This window comes from Suncus etruscus, chromosome 9, assembly GCF_024139225.1.
Source record: "Suncus etruscus isolate mSunEtr1 chromosome 9, mSunEtr1.pri.cur, whole genome shotgun sequence".
NCBI classification, from domain to species: Eukaryota; Metazoa; Chordata; class Mammalia; order Eulipotyphla; family Soricidae; genus Suncus; species Suncus etruscus.
In genome coordinates, this window is record NC_064856.1 from 7958996 (window position 1) to 7980285 (window position 21290).

Consider the following 21290-nt stretch of genomic DNA (forward strand, 5'->3'; position numbering starts at 1 on the left):
AACAAAACAATCCTGAGCACAGAAATAAGTAGCTAATCTAAAGACACATTTTGTCTTCCTCCTCCCATCTCTGCAACAAAAAAGTACATAGACATAATATATGTAAATCAAATTTTCCTGCTGCAAGCTTACACAGTGAGGATATCATTTTTCAATTTAAAACTGAGGGTGGGTAAAAAGTACATAGAAAGTGTACTTAATTTAATACACTGGAATGAGATATAATGGAAACAGGTATAGTTCTCTGGATTCTTTTCTTGCCAAAAGACTCAATTAGCCAGCAATAGAATGAAGAGAAACAATTGCCCAGCAGTCAAAGAAACAATAGGGATGCTAGCTACTGCCCCATAACTATGAATGCCAGGCTAATCTGGGCAGAGGAAGGAGGTGGAACCCCTGAACCCCAAAACAGGTGGGAGGCTTAGCTGAATTTTGTATATATTATCTGAAAAGGCTATGAGTACACATCTGGGCTTAGGGCTGCCACAAACAACTGTATGATCTCCTGCCCTGAGAGATCAAAGTAAGCCACAAAAGAGATAACATGTCTCATAACCAATACTATCTCCTCTGCTGGCCACTCAGGGACACCAAACACAGTGTGCTCTGTGGGCAGGGGGTGGGGAGAGTGTCCCTCACAGAAACTCCATTAGCTACTCCTGGTGCTGATCTGGCCTCTTTGTCTGGTCATCAGCCTGAGAGCGAGAAGCAGGTCCCCAGAGGAAGTGGAGTGAAGCTGGAAGTCAACATCTGTTCTGAGTTCACAGCAAATGGGTTCATGCTGAACCAAAAAAGGTGACTCAAGAATATTTCCAAATATTTGTTTTGCTGATCTTATTCCTTCGAGGAGACTGTGACTAAAACAGATTCTGGTCATTGCAGAATTACCACTGCAGCCCATCAATGCACCGGGAGGGCTCTTCTGAATGCTCTTAAGGTTTGTTTTTGTTTTTTTTTTTTTGGTTTTTGGGCCACACCTGGTGACGCTCAGAAGTCGCTCCTGGCTTGGGGGACCATATGGGACACCGGGGGATTGAACCGCGGTCCGTCCTAGGCTAGCGCAGGCAAGGCAGGCACCTTACCTCTAGCGCCACTGCCCGGCCCCTCTTCTGAATGCTCTTATGGAGGATGTGGTTTCAGATCAGCAAAAGCAGCTTCTATGCTCCTGTGACTCTCATGGGAACTGCTACTCCCACCCCACTCCATTAGGAAATCCAATCACTGTACTTCAACAGCAACAAGCCAATATTTCAGATACCTTTTCTCACTATAACTGTACATCAAGGTGAAAGGACAAGAAACTAAGTGGGGTCAGAGAGGGAGGATAGAGCTATAACTGAACTAGGTTGATTCCAGGCAGTGCCTAGGGTCCCCTGAGAATTGCCAGGCGTGAGCCCCAAGCACAAAGCCAGGAGTAACTCCTGAATACTACTGTGTGTGACTCAAACCCACATCCAAAAAAAAAAAAAAATCTACAAAATACAAGTAAGGAAAACGTGAGGAATAGTTCTTGAAGAATGGATCACTAGACATCCTCAACAATTATTTTGCTATCATTGCCTTGTGCAGGTAAAGAAGCCAGCCAAGATGGCAACTCTACATCCATTTGCTGGAACAATCCACTCTGACTCAGTTTTTCAAGACTGACTCTTAATCTCATACTTTTTATCAGACCTGTGTGGTCCAACCTGCCAAACTGGTAACAAAATATAGTTTAATTATTTTGTTTGTGTTTGTTTGGGAGGTACGCTGGGTGGTGTTCAGCATTTACTCCTGGCTTTGTGCTAGGGAACCACTCCTGGCAATGCTTGGGGAACCATATGCAGTACTGGGGATAGAACCCTGCTCAGCTGCATGCAAAGCAGACGCCTTGCCTGCTCTATTATCTCTTTGGCCCTACATTTACTTTTTTGCTGTATCCAACTGGGGACTGCTCTCTGTAATACTCTACCTGGTCTGATGGTCTAATGCTTGGCCCCATCAGTGAGAAGGGCCAAATAGTCAAACCCCGCAGGGATCAGGGAACTATGCTGAATAGGAGATCAAACTATTATGTCTTGCATATAAAAATTAAAATTTCATTCTTTAGCCATGCCAGACTCATTTAAAGAGGTTTTCTTTGGTTTTTGGTTTTTGGTTTTTCGGGCCACACCCGTTTGATGCTCAGGGGTTACTTCTGGCTATACACTCAGAAATTGCTTGGGGAGACCATCTGGGACGCGGGGGGATCAAACCACGGTCGGGATCTTTCCTTGGCTAGCGCTTGAAGGCAGACACCTTACCTCTAGTGCCACCTCACCGGCCCCATTTAAAGAGTTTTTAGTCCCACATTACTAGGGTAATGCAAATATAGAATACTTCTAGAATCACAGTAAGTCCTATTGGGTTGCATTGCCCTAGACTAAGTGCCTCTCAGTTCCTGAGTCTACTTATGAAGCCTGGACTACCAAGGAAGTGCGTTCTCCATTACTCACAGATGGTGTCCAGGGGTTACGTCAGACATGTGGCAAACATTGTAAAGATGTCTACAAACCAATTTTCTAACACTTTCCAGAAAGCCCTGGCACAAGTTACTACTAATGTTTCATAATAAAACAAATATAAAAAAGCTACATATCCTCCTAAAATACCTTCATGATTCAGATAAAGAGGCTTCCATTAATTAAATTTTAAGGGGGGGAAATAAAACATACTTCTGGGGCCGGGCGGTGGCGCTGGAGGTAAGGTGCCTGCCTTGTCTGCGCTAGCCTAGGACAGACCTCGGTTCGATCCCCCGGCGTCCCATATGGTCCCCCAAGAAGCCAGGAGCAACTTCTGAGCGCATAGCCAGGAGTAACCCCTGAGCGTCACAGGGTGTGGCCCAAAAACCAAAAAAAAAAAAAAAATAAAACATACTTCTTTTGGAAACACATTCTGATTTTAACTTCTCCTGTTGCTCGTTCGTTGCCAGCTCCCAAGAGATGCACTGAGACGGAGCCGGGTCCCACACACAACGAATGCCAGGGCCTGCGGCCATACATGCAGCTTCACTCCGGCGTGCTTCACACCTCTCTGAGGTGAAGAACAGGACGTCACTGAGGAGAAGACTATTGAAGCCACCAAATACATACATGGTGCTAAAAGAAAAGAAAGGAGGGCGAGAAAGAGATTTCACAAATGCACACTACAATTCTTATAATTGTTTAAGTCTTAAAGATCCAAAGGAAGCATAGGGGCCAAAGCGATAGCACAATGGTAGGGCATTTGCCTTGCATGCGGCCAACCCAGGATGAATGCTGGTTCAATTTCAAGTTTCCCATATGGTCCTCCAAGCCTGGCAGGAGCAATTTCTGAGTGCAAAGCGAGGAGTAACCCCTGAGAGCTTCCAGGTGTGACCCAAAAAAACAAAAAAATCACAGCAGAGGGGCCGGCGAGGTGGCGCTAGAGGTAAGGTGTCTGCCTTGCAAGCGCTAGCCAAGGAAAGACCTCGGTTCGATCCCCCCGCGTCCCATATGGGCCCCCCAAGCCAGGAGCAATTTCTGAGTGCTTAACCAGGAGTAACCCCTGAGCATCAAATGGGTGTGGCCCGAAAACACACACACACACACACACACACACACACGCACAAAATCACAGCAGAGTCTCAAAAATATTATATTCCTTATTCTTTAGTTATTTTATCAAAAAGTTCTCATGGGGTCCAGGGAAGTAATTCACTGGGTTGTACTTGCTTTGCAGGTGGGAGGCCCAGGTTCAAACCCTGCATGACCTGGATCCCAGACACCTCTAGGAAGTCCCAAAACAATGAAAAACAAAAAGGAAATTACAATAGACTAGTGAATGTTTTGTTTTATTTTGAGCCACACTTGGCGGCACTGGGGCATTACTCTTGGCTCTGCACTTAGGAATCACTCCTGGTGGGCTGAGGAAACCATATGAAATTCAGACGATCGAATCCAGGTCAACTATGTGCAAGGCAAATGCCCTACTTGCTGTATTATCACTCTGGCTCCAGACTAGTTATCTTATTTTTGGTTTTGGTCCACAGTCGGTGGCACTCAGGGGTTACTCCTGCCTCTGCGCTCAGAAATGGCTCCTGGCAGGCTTGGGGGACCATATGGGATGCCAGGAATTGAACCCAGGTCAGTCCCAGGTCTGCCACGTGCAAGGCAAATGCCCTACTGATATGCTATCTCTCCAGCCCCAGACTAGTGACTTTTGTTTTATTTTGTTTTTGGGCAACACTCAGTGACGCTCAGGGGTTACTTCTGGCTCTGTGCTCAGAAATCGCTCCTGGCTTGGGAGACCATATGGGATGCTGGAGAATCAAACCGTGGTCCGTCCTAGGTCAGCCATAAATGCCCTACCACTGCACCACGGCTCCGACCCCCAAACTAGTGATTATTTTTTCTGGTTTTGGGGCCACACCCAGCTGTGCTCAGGGGTTACTCCTGGCCGTCTGCTCAGAAATAGCTCCTGGCAGGCATGGGGGACCATATGGGACACCGGGATTCGAACCAACCACCTCTGGTTCTGCATTGGCTGCTTGCAAGGCAAACACCGCTGTGCTATCTCTCCGGACCCCCAAACTAGTGACTTTTAACCATGATCCTCTGGAATGTTTTAGCACCTGAAAATTAACATTTTTAAATGAAGTTTTATTTCTTTCACTATCAATAATTATTTCACTATTAATTCTATAGCTACATGCTTTTAACATATTCTAAAATTTTTTTAAAGTACATTTTCAATGCATATTAAAATCTCTACAGTTAAAACTGAAATGAGAGGCTGAAGAGATAGCAAAGTAATGCTTGTCGTGCACAAGGCCAACACTGATCTGGCACCAAATATGGCCTATCAAGCATTACCGGGAATGACCTCAGTGCAGGGCCAGGAGTAAGCCCTGAGCACCACCAGGTATGGAACCAATGCCTCCCACCAAAACAAACAAGCAAATAAACAACAACAAAAAATTAATGAGTATGAATACAATAAGAAATAAAGAAAACTATATATGGAAAAACTTGGTACTTAAAGAAAAATAAACGGGGCCGGTAAGGTGTGCAGGCAGCTTGCAAGCTTGCAAGCGCTAGTCAAGGAAGGACCACGGTTCAATCCCCCGGCGTTCCAGATGGTCCCCCCAAGCCAGGGGTAATTTCTGAGCGCTTAGCCAGGAGTAACCCCTGAGCATCAAACGGGTGTGGCCCAAAAAAACAAAAAACAAAAAAAACCAAAAAAAACCAGTACACGAAATTAAATGCATAGTAAAAGTGCCATCCTCGTTAGCAAAGAGGAAAAATTAACTTTTTAGTATGCAGAACTAAAGTTAACAAAATAAACAAGATTAAATCCATTTCTCATTCTCTTCACCAGGATAAAGTCTAACTTGATTAGAGAAATATCCAGTAGGTGTTCCACACAAGCACTGAAAGAAAGCAGAGATTAACGCTCTCTGACCAGAAAATAGGATTTTATCTATATATTTATTTAGGGTTATTTGTTTATTTATATTATTGTTATTATATTATTATATATTATATTATTCTTTATTATGTTATGATGCTCAGGGGTTACTCCTGGCTCTGCGCTTAGAAATCACTCTTGGGCCCGGAGAGATAGCACAGCGGTGTTTGCCTTGCAAGCAGCCGATCCAGGACCAAAGGTGGTTGGTCTGAATCCCGGTGTCCCATATGGTCCCCCGTGCCTGCCAGGAGCTATTTCTGAGCAGACAGCCAGGAGTAACCCCAGAGCAACGCCGGGTGTAGCCCCCCCCCCCAAAAAAAAAAAGAAAAGAAAAGAAAATTAACCCATTTTTCTAATTTAATTTTTAATATTATAACAAAAATATTATAAATAAGAAAGAATCTATGGGGACAATGCAACAAATATGCTTAAACTCATGTAAAGAATTGTTTTCCTACAATGAACTGTTCTTCTTCAGGCCCCCTCTCAACCCAAATGTTAAGGTGTATTTACATGAAGCACTGATCAACAGTGCAGTTTAATTCTTTGTTAAATAAACTTTTAGTTAGATATACTCTCTTGGCTAGATATTAAAACCCATATGACTTAAAATCTAGAAAGTAACCTTTTTTTTTTTTTTTTTTTTTTTTTTGGGCCACACCTGGCGGTGCTCAGGGGTTACTCCTGGCTGTCTGCTCAGAAGTAGCTCCTGGCAGGCACGGGGGACCATATGGGACACCGGGATTCGAACTAACCACCTTTGGTCCTGGATTGGCTGCTTGCAAGGCAAACACCGCTGTGCTATCTCTCCGGGCCCTAGAAAGTAATCTTAAATAAAATTATATATACAATATGGTTATATAACTTAAAATGTACACTAGAATAATCCAAGTAAGTAATATACTGTAAGGAAATTTTTAATAAGCTATGTGACAGGAAAAGAGAACTATCATGAATGATTCAGTTGTTGACATATAGCCCCCCAAAATAGTGTTGTGCAGCCTAGTGTTCCTGAGTACAAGAATTCTGTGATTTGGGCCCGGAGAGATAGCACAGTGGCGTTTGCCTTGCAAGCAGCTGATCCAGGACCAAAGGTGGTTGGTTCGAATCCCGGTGTCCCATATGGTCCCCCGTGCCTGCCAGGAGCTATTTCTGAGCAGACAGCCAGGAGTAATCCCTGAGCACCGCCGGGTGTGGCCCAAAAACAAAAACAAAAAACAAAACAAAAAAAAAAACAAGAATTCTGTGATTTACTTTACAGAGACAATGCATGGACTAGATAAACTTCTATGTCCTTATTACGTAGCTTGCAAAATATTTATACTTTTTAGTTGCCTTCACCAACTAAAAATTTGTATATATATGTATATATATGTATACATGTTCAGAGCAGCATGGCTGCATTAGCTAAAAGGCAGAAACAACCAAATTATCCATCAGTAGATAAACAGATAAGCAGGCTGTGGGATGCATAACTGTGGCTATGTGGACACATACAAACACACAGAAGCGTGTGCACAGGAATATTCTTTAGCCACAGATGGTAGAAAAATTTGATACTTGCTACAGTAAGAACGAATGAATCTTTTTTTGGTTATAGTTTTGTTTTTTGTTTTTGGGGCCACACCCAGTGGCGCTCAGGGGTTACTCCTGACTCTATGCTCAGAACTCGCTCCTGGCAAGCACAGGGACCATATGGGATGCTGGGATTTGAAAGACCATCTGTTCAAATCAGCAGCATGCAAGGCAAATACCCCACTGCTGTGCTATCACTCCAGCCCCAAAATGAATGAATCTTAAAGATACTATGCTAAGTAAATAATAAAACAATAAAACAAATACTGTTTAATTTCACTTATATGAGGTACATAAAGCAGTATTTCTCAATCAGAAGGACCCCAGAATATTCCAAGGGAGCCAAAAGTGAAAATCGCATAGATGGCAGACTTAACTTAGTACAAGACTAAGTTAACTGGTATGATGGGGTCACAGGACAGAAACAAAGTTGGAAGGGGACCACAGTAGAAAAGAGTTTAGAAACCTTACTCTAATCATCTTCACAGAGACAGAAAGTTGAATGGTAGTTGCCAAGAGCAGGGACATAAGAGATTTAGAACAGGAAGTTACTACTCAGTGGGTAGTAAGTTCCAGTTTGGGTAGGGGGGTTGTCTGGGAGGGTAAGGTCAAACCTTAGATGTGCAAAGGAATTCTAACAGAATGCAGTGTCCTATCATTTAAATAGCTGCAAGTTTGATAAGGCCTAAAGTTTTATTATACTTTATTGGTGGTACCAGAAACTGAATCCAGGCCTGGGGAGATAGCACAGCGGCGTTTGCCTTGCAAGCAGCCGATCCAGGACCAAAGGTGGTTGGTTCGAATCCCGGTGTCCCATATGGTCCCCCGTGCCTGCCAGGAGCTATTTCTGAGCAGACAGCCAGGAGTAACCCCTGAGCGCCGCCGGGTGTGGCCAAAAAAAAAAAAAAAAAAAACTGAATCCAGGGCCTCACATACTCAAGACTCTAGGCTCGCTTTCTGGCATTATTCTACCTCTACTAGTGAACCATACTCACAGTACCAGAATTGTAATAACAGCAAAAACCATGACATATAGGATTCACAAATTTACGGGTTTCATTTTGAACCCTTTTCCAGTTACCTGTTGTGTAAGACTGCTGAATGGCCAAATCTGTTGATATCCTGATGGAGATCAGGTCTGGGGAGCACGGACCAGCGGTCACAAGCTAGGAGTAAGGAAAGCACATTTTAGGAAGGACTGCCTTTCATTACCAAAAGAAACTCACATTTTTCTTGGGAATAAGGCTACAACAAACACAACATGTGTCTGGATTTTTCTTTACCATAGTCATTTCTGCAATAAAATGCAGCACCAGCAGCAAGGCACGGAAGTGAAGCAGCACCACATGGCAGTGCAAAACTGCTGAATGCACGCAACATCCATAAAATGCTGTCATTCTCTTGGTTTCCCAACAATTTTATCCACTACAGTATTTGGGGTTGGGGGAAATCACCTACATAGTGCTGGGGACTTGGGGGCCACCCCTGGCAATCTTGAGCCACCTGGTGGAAGACAATTCAATTCTTTCGCTCATCAATGCCTCCAAGGCACCCCTCAGCAATACTGGGAGAGGCATGTGGTCCCTGGGATTACAGGAAGGACCTTGTGCATGCAAGGCATGCGTTCCAGCCCTGACTTCTTTATCTTCCTGATCCTGGAATGTTCTTAACATAAAAATTTTACATGTCCAAAGATTAGGTAAATAAAATATGTAGATTCCATAATCATTTCCTGCTTTATCTAAACTTAGCTTTACAAAGCTTTATCTAAATTTAGGCAAATGGGAAAATCCAGGTGGAAAAATTAAAATACAAGGTGTTTTTTTTTTTTGCGGGGGGAGGGGTTACCCATCCCTCTAGGGTGCCTCACCAAGGTACAAGGGGGATCATATGTAATGCCCTGATTAAATTGGGTTAGACCACATGCAAGACAAGAATCTTAACTCCTGTACCACTACCACCCCCACCCCATTTCTTCGTTTACTGAAATTTTGTTGTTGTTGGGCCACACCCAGGGGCACTCAGGGGTTACTCTTGACTCTACACTTAGAACTTGCTCCTCACAGGCTCAAAGGACCATAAGGGAGGCCAGGGGTTGAACCCGGGTTGGTTCACTGTGCTATCACTCCGGACACTGATTTACTGAAATTTTAAAGTCATTTGATCTTGAGTTTGCTCTGTCCTGACACATGCTAGCAACTTATTTTGCTGCCACCAAATCATGTCAACCTGACTGTCACTCAGCAAAGGTTCTTCCACAGAATCCAGACCTGCATTCAGCGTGACAATAGCAGCTTCCTTCTCCCACTCAGCCAGACAATGGTGTTCGCACTGAGAAGAGGTCGTGAACCCCTATACCTTTTTGCCCAAACATCAGTCTGTTCCCCAGACCACAGTGTGGTGGGAAATCCTTCTCATTCCACTTTCTTTCTTCCTGGCACTCCACTTTGCATAAACAAGTCTAGTTTTATTTTTGTTTGTTTGTTTTGGATCACACGTGGCAGTGCTCAGGGGTTACTCCTGGCTCTACTCTCAGAAATCGCTGCTGGCAGGCTCGGAGGACCATATGGGATGCCAGGATTTAAACCACCATCCTTCTGAATGCAAGGCAAATGCCCTACCTCCATGCTATCTCTCCGGCCCAAGTCTTGTTTTATTTTTAAACTTAAAACAGTCAGGGGCTGTAGCGATAACACAGTGAGTAGGGAATTTGCCTTGCAAGGGGCCAACCTGAATCGACCTGGGTTTGATCCCCGGCACTCCATATTGTCCCAGGAATGATTTCTGAGTGTAGAGCAAGGAGTAACCCCTGAGCACTACTGGATGTGAGCCAAAACCTAATAATAATAATAATAATAATAATAATAATAATAATAATAATACAAATTTTAAAAAAGCAGTCAATATTTAAAGTATACATCTCACATGTCATTATATCTTAGTTGCCTGCACTCTCAATTCCCAAAGACTCTTCATTCCCAACTTGTTTTTTTTTTAACTTGATTGATTGGATTCTGGGCCACATCCAGTGGTGCTTGGGGTCACTCCTGGTTCTACAATCAGAAATTGCCCCTGGCTGGTTGGGGGACCACATGGGATGCTGGGAATCAAGCCGGGTCCCTCCTGGGTCAGACGTGTGCAAGGCACACAGACTACTGCTGTGCTATCTCTCCGGCCCCTCTTCAGTCCCAACTTAACCAAGCTACAGCCATTGTCTTTAACCAAGCTGCCCTGTCCTCCTCCCCTAACAGTTTGACAGCTTCCATGCTTTCAGACATTTGTATCAAGCACTCATCTTGCGGATATGTGGTCTGACATAAGTTCAACCCCTCTCCAAGTTTCCTAGTGATCTTGCTCGGTGCCAAGGTCATCTTCAACCAAACGTACCCACCAAATTCACTGCATTCACTTCTTCCTGGGCCCTGCCTCTCCTTAATGGTGAGCCTTGGCAAAAAGCAGCATCATAGCATCGCCCACACCCAATAGCTAGGGGACAAAGACCTGCTTTCAAAACATAGTAGGCGGACAGAGAGAAAGCACAGCAGTATGGCACTTGCCTTATAGGAAACCAAGCTGGGTAGATCCCTGGCACCACTTATGGTCCCCGAGCCCCTCCAGAAGTAATCCCTGAGCAGAGCGCCAGGTATAAATCCTGAGATTTGCCAGGTGTGGCCAAAATAGACAAACCCAACCAAAACAAAACAACTGGGGCAAGTCTGTTTCCAGTCATTCCCAGTCTTTATCACCCCTCCCCCATGTCTTTATCCTTAATGCTACTTCCTCCAAAGCTTGCTCAACCCCTCATCAGGACTTCAGCAACAGCTTCCTAAATTCCATCATTGCCCCTTTCCAATTACAATGCTACAAAGAGATCATAATACCCAGGACAAATCTGTCACCAACACTTTCATAAAACTTTTTTTTTGGTGGTGGGGCGCACGCACACCTGGTGACGCTCAGGGGTTACTCCTGGCTATGCACTCAGAAATCACCCCTGGCTTGGGGGACCATATGGGACAGCTGGGATCAAACCCAGGTCCATCCTAGGTCAGCTGCACATAAGGCAAGCACCCTATCACTGTGCTATCCCTCTGGTGCCTTCCATAAAACTCTAAAAGGGTCCAAACTTCACAAAAGAACTTAATGGATCACTAAAAGTTGCTTCTTTGTGAGTTCCTGCTTGAAGTCACTCTTCCCTAAGAAGTTGTACCCTAAAATAAATCTTTTAATTGAATGACTGTGAGATACACAGCTACAAAGGTGTTCAAACAATGTCCAGCACGTAACCCTTTACAATGCACATTTACCGCTACCATTGTCCCCAGTTTCTCCTCTCTTTCTCTCCTCTCTCCTTCCCCCCCCCACCCCTCTCTCTTCCAACACACACAGAACTAGGCACTGTATTCCCAAAGGACTATCATGCACATCACTTTCACAGGAGATGTGAAAAGTCACTTTGGGGAGTGGGGGTTGGGTCACACCCAGCAGCGCTTAGGGGCTCCTTCTGGCTCTACACTCAGAAATCGCTCCTGGCAGGCTCCGGGGACCATATGGGATGCCGGGATTGGAATCACTGACCTCCTACATGCAAGGCAAATGCCTTTACCTCCATGCTATCTCGCCGGCCCAAACTTTTAACAGGTCTTTTCAAGAGCAAGTTATTCTTTGAGTTTCAATTAATATTGTGTGTTCACTCCTTGCTTCCCTATCATGCAGCTAGAAGCTGTAATAGTCATGTCACAACCACACTTCCTGGAGTTCAAATTCTGTGGTTGGGACAGCAATGTCTGTTAAAAAATGAACATGTGGGGTGGGATATGACTCAGAGCACATGCCTCATATGTGTGAGGTTTGAGTTCAAAGTTCGCTGACAATGCACAAAAACCAAACACAAAACATCTGACATTTATACAAGAAAGAATTGCTAGTTTGTTTTGCAAGAACCAATACTGCCATCTTCTGGTCAAGCAAATCACCACACAAAATTTTTGTCAAATTCCAAGTCTCGGTACACATCAACAGTGCATGAGATCAGTCTCTAGGGAATGCTATAAAGCCATTATTAAGCAACCTGGCACACGGCTGCTGCACATGAATATATCACACTAATGTGTAAGGCCTTATTAATCCAACAGAGCCCATTTATCACAGTTCATGGTTTAAAACGAACATGCAGGGCCCGGAGAGATATCACAGTGGCGTTTGCCTTGCAAGCAGCCGATCCAGGACCAAAGGTGGTTGGTTCGAATCCCGGTGTCCCATATGGTCCCCTGTGCCTGCCAGGAGCTATTTCTGAGTAGACAGCCAGGAGTAACCCCTGTGGCCCAAAAACCAAAAACCAAAACAAAACAAAACAAAAAAAAACAAACATGCAAATAAAGGGAATGAATGGCCCCTGAAAAAATTTAATATTAAAGATGTTGACAAGGGGCTGGAGAGATAGCACAGCAATAGGGCATTTGCCTTGCACACAGCTGACCCAGGACAGATGGTAGTTCCAATCCCTGAATCCCATATGGTTCCCCGAGCCTGCCAGGAGCAATTTCTAAGCACAGAGCCTGAGTGCCGCCAGGTGTGACCCAGAAACAAAAACAAAAACAAAAGTTGTTAATGAAAACAATTTTTTGAATGATTTTAAAAAATGGGGATAGGGACCATGGACACCATTAGAGATAAGGTGTTATTTAAATATATATGCATATATGAACCATATAAACTGAAAACATGTGATACAAACTACAATTACCAAACTTAACAATGTGGGTCGGGGAAATAGCATGTAGGTAGAGCATTTGCCTTGCATGCAGAAGGATGGTGGTTTGAATCCCTGCAACCCATATGATCTCTCGAGCCTGCCAGGAGCAATTTCTGAGCGTAGAGCCAGGAGTAACCCCTGAGCACTACCATGTGTGACCCAAAAACCAAAATATATATATACACACACACACACACACACACACACACACACACACACATATATATATAATTAGCAAGAAGGTAGGCGGGGGTGGGGTGGGAGCAGAAATAAGATTAGGAGAGAGGAAATGTGGGCCTGGGGTGGAAGGAGCTGATACTGGTGATGGGATAGGTGTGGAGAATTATATACCTGAAACCCAACTATGAGTAATTGCAAATCATGGTTGACCAAATAAATAATAAAAAGTATCATCCAGACCTCTTTCAAATGGCCTGATCATTTTTAACTGGCACTATTTATTTTGGATGTTGTTTTATAGACAAAAGAATTCTTGGAAGCTCAATGGCTTTGGGCAAACTCACCAATGTCATAAGCCATGAAATCTGATGAGAAGCATTTGGCACCGTGGCTCATGGATGTGTCATTGTGCGTGTTTCCTCCAAACACCAGCATGGTGCCACTCACCAACACAGCTGTGTGCAAGTAACGGAAAAATCGGCTGTCCTTAAGAATGGTCCTTTAGAATTTGTTTAAAGATAATAAATACAAGGTTAGTATTTTAGAATATGTATTACTGATTTGCTAATGCAAACAGAACTATTTTCTCGACTTCAGACTTTTCCCTATGTATAACTTCTAAAAACAATAAACATGCAAACCTAAAGACTTATGAAAAAATTGGCCAAAATTTTTTTCAAATCTTAAGAACATTCATGACCAAAGGGCATGGTTGCAGCTCAATGACTTGCCTGGCATGTATTAGTCTCAGAGTCTGATCCCCAGTACAGTCCCCAACTAAAAGAAACTTTATAGCTTATAATTCCAGTAGAAATCTTACAGACAGAAATATACAACCAAAGTTTTTAATAAAATAAAGGCTAGAAGAGGTAGCAAAAGTAGCATGTCTTGCACATGGTAGGTCCTGACTGAATACCCAGCACCACATATGGACGCCTGACCCCAAGTGGCAATCTGAGGGACAGATAGCTGGACATTGCATGAAAATGAAACAAAAATATATAAAAGGCACACAGCACATTCAGGCAAGCATTAAAAAATCTTATGATTTTTATGACTGAATCCATTTTGCATGAGTTCAAAATATTGAAGAAATAATGAAAAACATAAAAGAGAAAGCATGATTATATAGTTACATTACTTCAAAATTCATCATCAGTAAACTTTATATAGACAAGTATATGATACAGAGCAAGGCAAACTATAATTGATCAAGTACTGGAACCATCTCTACTCAATGACTTCAATAGGTTAAGTATGATACCTTGGTCTAGAAGAAAATGTCCCCCAAAATGAGACATTTTACTTAATCACAAAAGTGTACAAAAGGAATTATGTAGAATAATTTATTCCTTAGAATTTGGAAGAACTAAAATTTTATCAAAGCACCAAATACATGGAAATTGAAATCTAATCCCAAAACAACACTTTTTTTTTTTTGGTTTTTGGGTCACACCTGGCAGTGCTCAGGAGTTACTCCTGGCTCTATGCTCAGAAATTGCCCCTGGTAGGCACAAGGGACCATATGGGATGCCAGGATTCGAACCACAGTCCTTCTGCATGAAAGGCAAGTGCCTGACCTCCATGCTATCTCTCCGGCCCCACAACACTATTTTTTTTTTTAATGAACCCACTACAAAGTTATAGGATAATACATTAATTACTTTGCTGTCTTCTATTTATATCTAAATTTATTTACTTATGATGCAGAACTGAGTTATCTCCAAGATCTTAAAACAACTGTATATATAGTTGTTTATATATACATGTATATATATATATAAACAGTATTTTCCCAGAAATTGCTTCTTTGTAATTAACTCTTTAAAAAGGAAGTACAAGAAAAGCACCTACCACATCTGAGTGTCCACATCATATCTGTAGAGATCATCTGCAAGCCGGTATTTATTGGCACTGAAAGCCTTGTAGCCCCCATGGACGTAGATGGCCCTGGTGTTGCGGTCGTAAACACTACTGTGGCCATAGCCTCCTTGGACAAGGGCACCCTGGGTGTGTAATATGCTCCATGTGTTCTTACCTGCAAGATAAAACAGTGAGACCCATACTTCAATTCAAGTTCCTTCACCCTCAAAGTGAGAACAATCAAATGGCTAGTGGCAAGAGAAGACATCTCAAGAGAATTAATATACATCAAGAATAGCAACTTTATTATCTTTGAGAATTCTTCATTTCTGAAGAAAGGCCACCTAAAATTTGTTTTAAGGAAGAAGGAAAAAAAAAAGCCCAGGGGGCCAAATTCCAATTCAAACTTTCTGATGCTCAATCTCAATTATGTCCTGGAGGAAAGGACAGTCAATTGAAAAGACACCAGCTCCCCTAAACTGAATACTTCATAATCTATGAACTTGGGGCCAGAGAGATAGTACAGTGGTAGGGTGTTTGCCTTGTACATAGCTGACTCAGGACGGATGGTGGTTTGAATCCTGGCATCCCGTTTGGTTCCCCTGAGCCTGCCAGGAGAGATTTCTGAGTGTAGAGCCAGGAGTAACGCCCTGAGCACTGCCGGGTGTGACCCAACCCCAAATCCATAAACTTTAGTTACTAATACACAGATATATACTTGCTTCCTCAAATTATCACAATAGGTACAATAAAATTTAACCAAAGGAACTTTACATAGTTAAGAGAAATGACATTCCATTAAACTTGTCTCTAAAGGGCAGATTTTTTTTTCTTCAGAATATTTGTTGCTTTAAACAAATTTAATTTAATTTAAACTTCTTTCTTCCTTCTTTTTTTTTTTTTTTAAATAAACAACAAACACCCTTAGTTCCATCTCTGGCTACCTGCCACACTGATAGTAACAGATAAATATAGTGGCAGAAATTATTTGAATGTCAATGATTACTACACCTGTGTATATATAAAGTGTATATGTATATACTGAATTTCAAGATAAAATAGTGGATCGAGATTAGGCTGGATCTTGTTAAAGTCCTAATCATAAAGGTATAGGTTTTAAGTACAGTACTCAATACATATTCAATGGAAAAAATATACCTACCCAAGTCATATTCCTGCACATTGCTTATGTACCCGTAGAGGGGACAGTGACCAAAGATGACCAGCATGACCACTCGGCTCGTGTTCAAGGTGACAATATGGGCTGAGTGCCCAACCACTGCATACTGTTCCTTGGCTTTGGGGGTCAGCAGCACCCAGGACTCATTATGAATATGAAACACTCTCAACTCATTGGTCACATTCCCTGTTGAATCAATTTTTCCTCCATACATGTAAATTTTATCCTAGGAAAAACATAAAAAAAGTTCTGAAAAGACATGCAAAGGATAAAGTCTGAAGACAAAAACAGACCATGCCCCTTTGGTTGAACAGAAAAAAGGAAGGTAAAAAGAATAAAGATAAATAATATTCCTTGACATTTCATCCGTCATCCGTTTTTCTTGGGAGCTTCACATATGAGACCTTTCACAATGTAAAATGACTTTTACATTTAAACCATTATCACAATATAAAATACAAAATAAAAGACAGAAACGCTCTCTGTATCCTACCATAAACCACAAAAACAAGGAAGTGAAAGTGATCCTGCAAAACGTCTATTCTTGGCTAAATTTTCTAATAGATGTAAGAGCTAAAATATACATTAATTATTGTACCATGTAGCATCACAATCAGAATATTCAGAAATAATTTGAATCCCTCAAAATTGTTTGTGTTGGACCAGAGCGACAGTAAATCTAGGGATTAAAGTGCTTGCCTTGGCATGCAGATAAGCCTAGTTAGATTTCCTGCACTGCAGGATACCAACCAAGCCTGGCCAGGAGTAGTCTGACAGATAAGGAACCCAACAAAAACAATAAAACTTCCTTGTGTTACATTAGTTTTGACTTTAAATTCTTACTAGATCTCAATGATAACCCCCCCCCCAAAAAAACAGATGTGGAGTAATGGGGGCAGGGGTCAAGGGAATTCGGGTACATGGGTGGTAATAATGAAGGACAAAATAAATATCCAAATCATGAAGTCAACAACATTAAAATCATGAGACCCAAACTTAAAAAACTGAACTTAAAAAGGTGCCTACGGAGATCGCAGTCTGGGAGGGAAAGGTATAGGAAGGTATGGGAAGGCTCTGGAGCTTTGTGCTGGAATATTATATGTCTAAAACTCAATTAGGAATAACTTGTAAACCAGTGTTCTTAAAAATAAAAAGAGAGGCCGGAGTGGTGGCGCAAGTGGTATGGCACTTGCCTTATACTCGATGACCTAGGATGGACCGTGATCCCATATTGTCCCCACAAGCCAGGAGCAATTACTGAGCGCATAGCCAGGAGTAACCCCTGAGCATCACCAGGTGTGGTCCAAAAAGAAAAAAAAAAAAAAAAACAATGTTAGGGAACCAGAGGCACTGCTCTAGTTAGACTGTCAGCACCACATGGTCTCCAGCATCACAGGATACAGTTCTAGTGCCCCTCAAGACATCCATGCCCTCACTACAGGGTCCAAGCAGGACAGCATTCTCAGACCTCACAGTGAATCACAGGCCAACCATTGAGCATCACCAGGAGGGGTTTCTGGACCTCCTGAGCAGTGCTTGGCTGACAACTTCCCTAGCCCTCCACAAAAAATGTCAGGGATTAAGAAAATAGGGGCCAGTGAGGTGGTGCTAGAGGTAAGGTGTCTGCCTTGCAAGCACTAGCCAAGGAAGGACCGCGGTTCGATCCCCCGGCGTCCCATATGGTCCCCCCAAGCCAGGGGCAATTTCTGAGCACTTAGCCAGGAGTAACCCCTGAGCATCAAACGGGGTGGCCCCAAAAAACAAAAAGAAAGAAAATAGTTCAAAGGGCTGGAACAAAAGTTTAGCATTCATGAGGCTCAGGTTCAACCACTGGCAACTCAAAGACCCCTGAGCACTGCTAGGTGTGGTTTCTAAATAAAACAAGAAAAAATTAGCACTGCTATCAAAAAATAATAGAAAATAAAATATTTGGAGCTAGAGTGATAGCACAGAAGGTAGGGTGCTTGCCTTGTATGCAGTAGAACCAGATTCAATACCCGGCATCCTTAGCATCCTTGAGTCTGCTAGGAGAGCTTCCTGGGCACAAAGCTAGACCCCAGGTATGGCCCCCAAAATCAAAATAATAATATCAAGAAAAAGAGCCACGAGGAATCTCTGAGCGCAGCCTGGTGTGACCCAAAAAAACAAACAAAAAAAAAAAAAGAAGAAGAAAGTAAAATATTTGTTCCCTGAGTTTTCGGCAGAAGAAAATGGGGACTTATTAAATTACAGTGCTATGAGATGAAGAAAGTGTAAAAGATGGATGTGTGATAGCTGTAGAACATTATGAATGAAATCTGTTACCACTAAGTAGTAATTTAAGGCTTGTAAAGGGACAGAGAAGTAGCCCAAGAGTAACACAAATAATATACATCTGTGAGGCACTGGGTTCAACCCCCAACACTGTAAAAACAAATAAATACATGAATAAAAATTATATTCAGGTGGTTAAGTTTTGCCTTGTCTATTTTGCCGCAATAAAACAAGGGGACATGAATACCCAATTGTTTTTCAATTACATAGAACAGTAACTATTTAAGAGCTGAGTTTCTAAATTGACAAAATAAAAACTTTACCTTGTGTAATGCTAAGGAATGACCATATCTAACCACCACATTGTTCACAGACTTGTTCAGCTTAAGCCACTCCTTAGAAGAAAGATCATACCTACAAAATAAACAGATATTTTTACCCAAATCACAAAGCAAAATAGTTTATGATCTTCTGACACTATTTGATTTGAAGATGTTTATTATTGGGCTGGAGAGATGAAAATAGGTTAAGACCCTTGCCTGGCATGGGTTATAGCCACAAACATGATGTAATTCTCTGGCACCACATCTGGCCCCCTAAAACAGATCCCAGAGTTACTTCATCCCCCCAAAATTAAGATGCTCATTAAACCTGGCGAAGAATTGGGAAGGCACCTGACCAAACAAACCTTGCATCTAGGCTATGTGGGCAAATGAGAATGCAGGAATGAGGAATGGACTGCATAGCTTTAGGTTGAAAAACACACACACACACACACACACACACACACACACACACACACTCTACTACTGTCTGTTAAATAACACTCTACTACTGTCTGTTAAATAACACCCAGGTTTGTAACTTCCATCTTCTTCTATAAAATTCCCTACTGTCTGCAAGGTGTTTGTATTTTACTTTACTCAATCTCATAGTGGTTTTGCTTATTTGTTTCAGTTTTCGGCTTAAACCTAGCAGTTCCCAGGGCTTACTCCTACCTCTTAGTTCAGGAATCAGTCCTGGCAGGGCTCTGGAAGCTGTATGGGGGACAGGGGTTGAAGCCAGATTGGCTTTGTTTGAGGCACTGTACTCTCTCTCTGGCCCTTCCTAGAATCTCTCATGTTAACTAACTAGATTTACTCTCGAAAAGGATTTTGCTTTGTAGCAGAGTTACAAGCTCCTTTCCCTAAATTATCTCATACTTAAGAATATCTGGGCCTGGAGAGATAGCACAGCGGCGTTTGCCTTGCAAGCAGCCGATCCAGGACCAAAGGTGGTTGGTTCGAATCCCGGTGTCCCATATGGTCCCCTGTGCCTGCCAGGAGCTATTTCTGAGCAGACAGCCAGGAGTAACCCCTGAGCAATGCCGGGTGTGCCCCCCCCCCCAAAAAAAAAAGAGTATCTGCTTAAGGGGCCAGAGAGATAGCATGGATGTAAGGCATTTGCCTTGCATGCAGAAGGACGGTGGTTCGAATCCCAGCATTCCATACGAGACTACCAGGAGCAATTTCTGAGCACAGAGCCAGGAGTAACCCCTGAGCACTGCAGGGTGTGACCCAAAAACCAAAAAAAAAAAAAAAAAAGAATATCTGCTTACTAGTTTTCCCACAGAATGCCATCTTGCCTGGGTATAATGAATGATCTCAATGACCCTCCCCTTGAGCATTCCTGACACTGAATGTTTATGAAGGAGAATTGTGAGGCCAATCTAATTTTTCTTTCCTTTTTCTTATCTGCATGTGTGCGTATTTGCTTACAATCTTTCTCACTCCCAATTCTCCATTCCTTTTCCCAGCCATATGTCTTTCTCTATTTTTAAAGATGCAAAATTACTTTCTTTAAGGCAGAAATAACCCAAATCTAAATCCATCCAAAGAGGGATTTTTTTAATATTTAATTTTTATAAATTTAGGCACCATGAAACTACAGTTATTTATGACTGGGTTTCAGACATACAATGTTTCAACAGCAATCCCTTCACTAGTGTCCACTTCCTTACACCAATGCCCCCCCCCATTTGCCTACCACCCTCCCCCCAGGCTGCTTCTATAAAAGGTGTTTTTGTTTGTTTTAATACATGTTTGCATTGTGGTCTATGTACAGTTGCTGACAGTGTTTTATACATACCGATAACTCTGTACCACCTTTCAGCATCATCTCCTCCTCCTGGTTAAATGTCTCTCTCCTCCCTGTCCTATCCCCCAACCCTCTCAAGTAGCATGTTTCCTATTGTATACCACTTCTTATGTTTTTTATTTCCACCGCCTGTGGGTATTCATTATTCAAGAAAGCTTTTGTAAAAAGTGGATTGCAGGGCCAGAATGATAGCACAGGGGCAGGGCATTTGCCTTGCATGCGGCAGCCGAGGACAGGCCCAGGTTCTTCTAACCCCAGCATCCCATATGGTCCCCTGAGCCTGCCAGGAGTTTTTTTTTGTTTTGTTTTGTTTTGTTTTGTTGTTTTTCGGGCCACACCCATATGATGCTCAGGGGTTACTCCTGGATAAGTGCTCAGAAATTGCCCCTGGCTTGGGGGAACCATATGGGACGCGGGGGATCAAACCGTGGTCCTTCCTTGGCTAGCGCTTGCAAGACCTTACTCTAGTGCCACCTCGCCAGCCCCTGCCAGGAGTAATTTAATAGTGCAATAAGACATTTATAGTATCAAAGGAGAGAAAATTCTAAATATATTTTTCTAACAGACAGCATACTCAAACCCTCTTGAGTTTCAACATTTCTGAGTCTCAGACCTAAGAAAACTGGATATAACGTAAAATTCTAGCTCTCACTAAAATAAGGATAAGCCTGTTTTAGATAAGTGAGGGAAATAATTAAAAATTACCGGGGCCGGAGAGATAGCATGGAGGTAAGGCATTTGCCTTTCATGCAGGAGGTCATCGGTTCAAATCCCGGCATCCCATATGGTCCCCCTGTGCCTGCCAGGAGCAATTTCTGAGCCTGGAGCCAGGAATAACCCCTGAGCACTGCCGGGTGTGACCCAAAAACCACAAAAAAAAAAAAAAAATTACCATGCTCTGCA

The 21290-nt window shown here is 42.7% G+C and overlaps 1 protein-coding gene across 3 annotated transcripts in view; it reads right to left on the reverse strand.

Moving 5' to 3' along the window:
• The window catches only part of ATRN (attractin), a 192635-nt gene that overhangs the window by 76367 nt on the left and 94978 nt on the right, over positions 1-21290 (reverse strand). For all 3 annotated transcript variants that reach the window (XM_049779127.1, XM_049779126.1, XM_049779128.1), the window contains exons 7-12: positions 18575-18665; positions 15981-16224; positions 14810-14993; positions 13300-13454; positions 8102-8186; positions 2896-3116 (exon numbers count right to left, since the gene is read on the reverse strand). In XM_049779127.1, coding sequence (XP_049635084.1) covers positions 2896-3116; positions 8102-8186; positions 13300-13454; positions 14810-14993; positions 15981-16224; positions 18575-18665 — 980 coding nt within the window. The remainder of the gene's footprint in view (positions 1-2895; positions 3117-8101; positions 8187-13299; positions 13455-14809; positions 14994-15980; positions 16225-18574; positions 18666-21290) is intronic.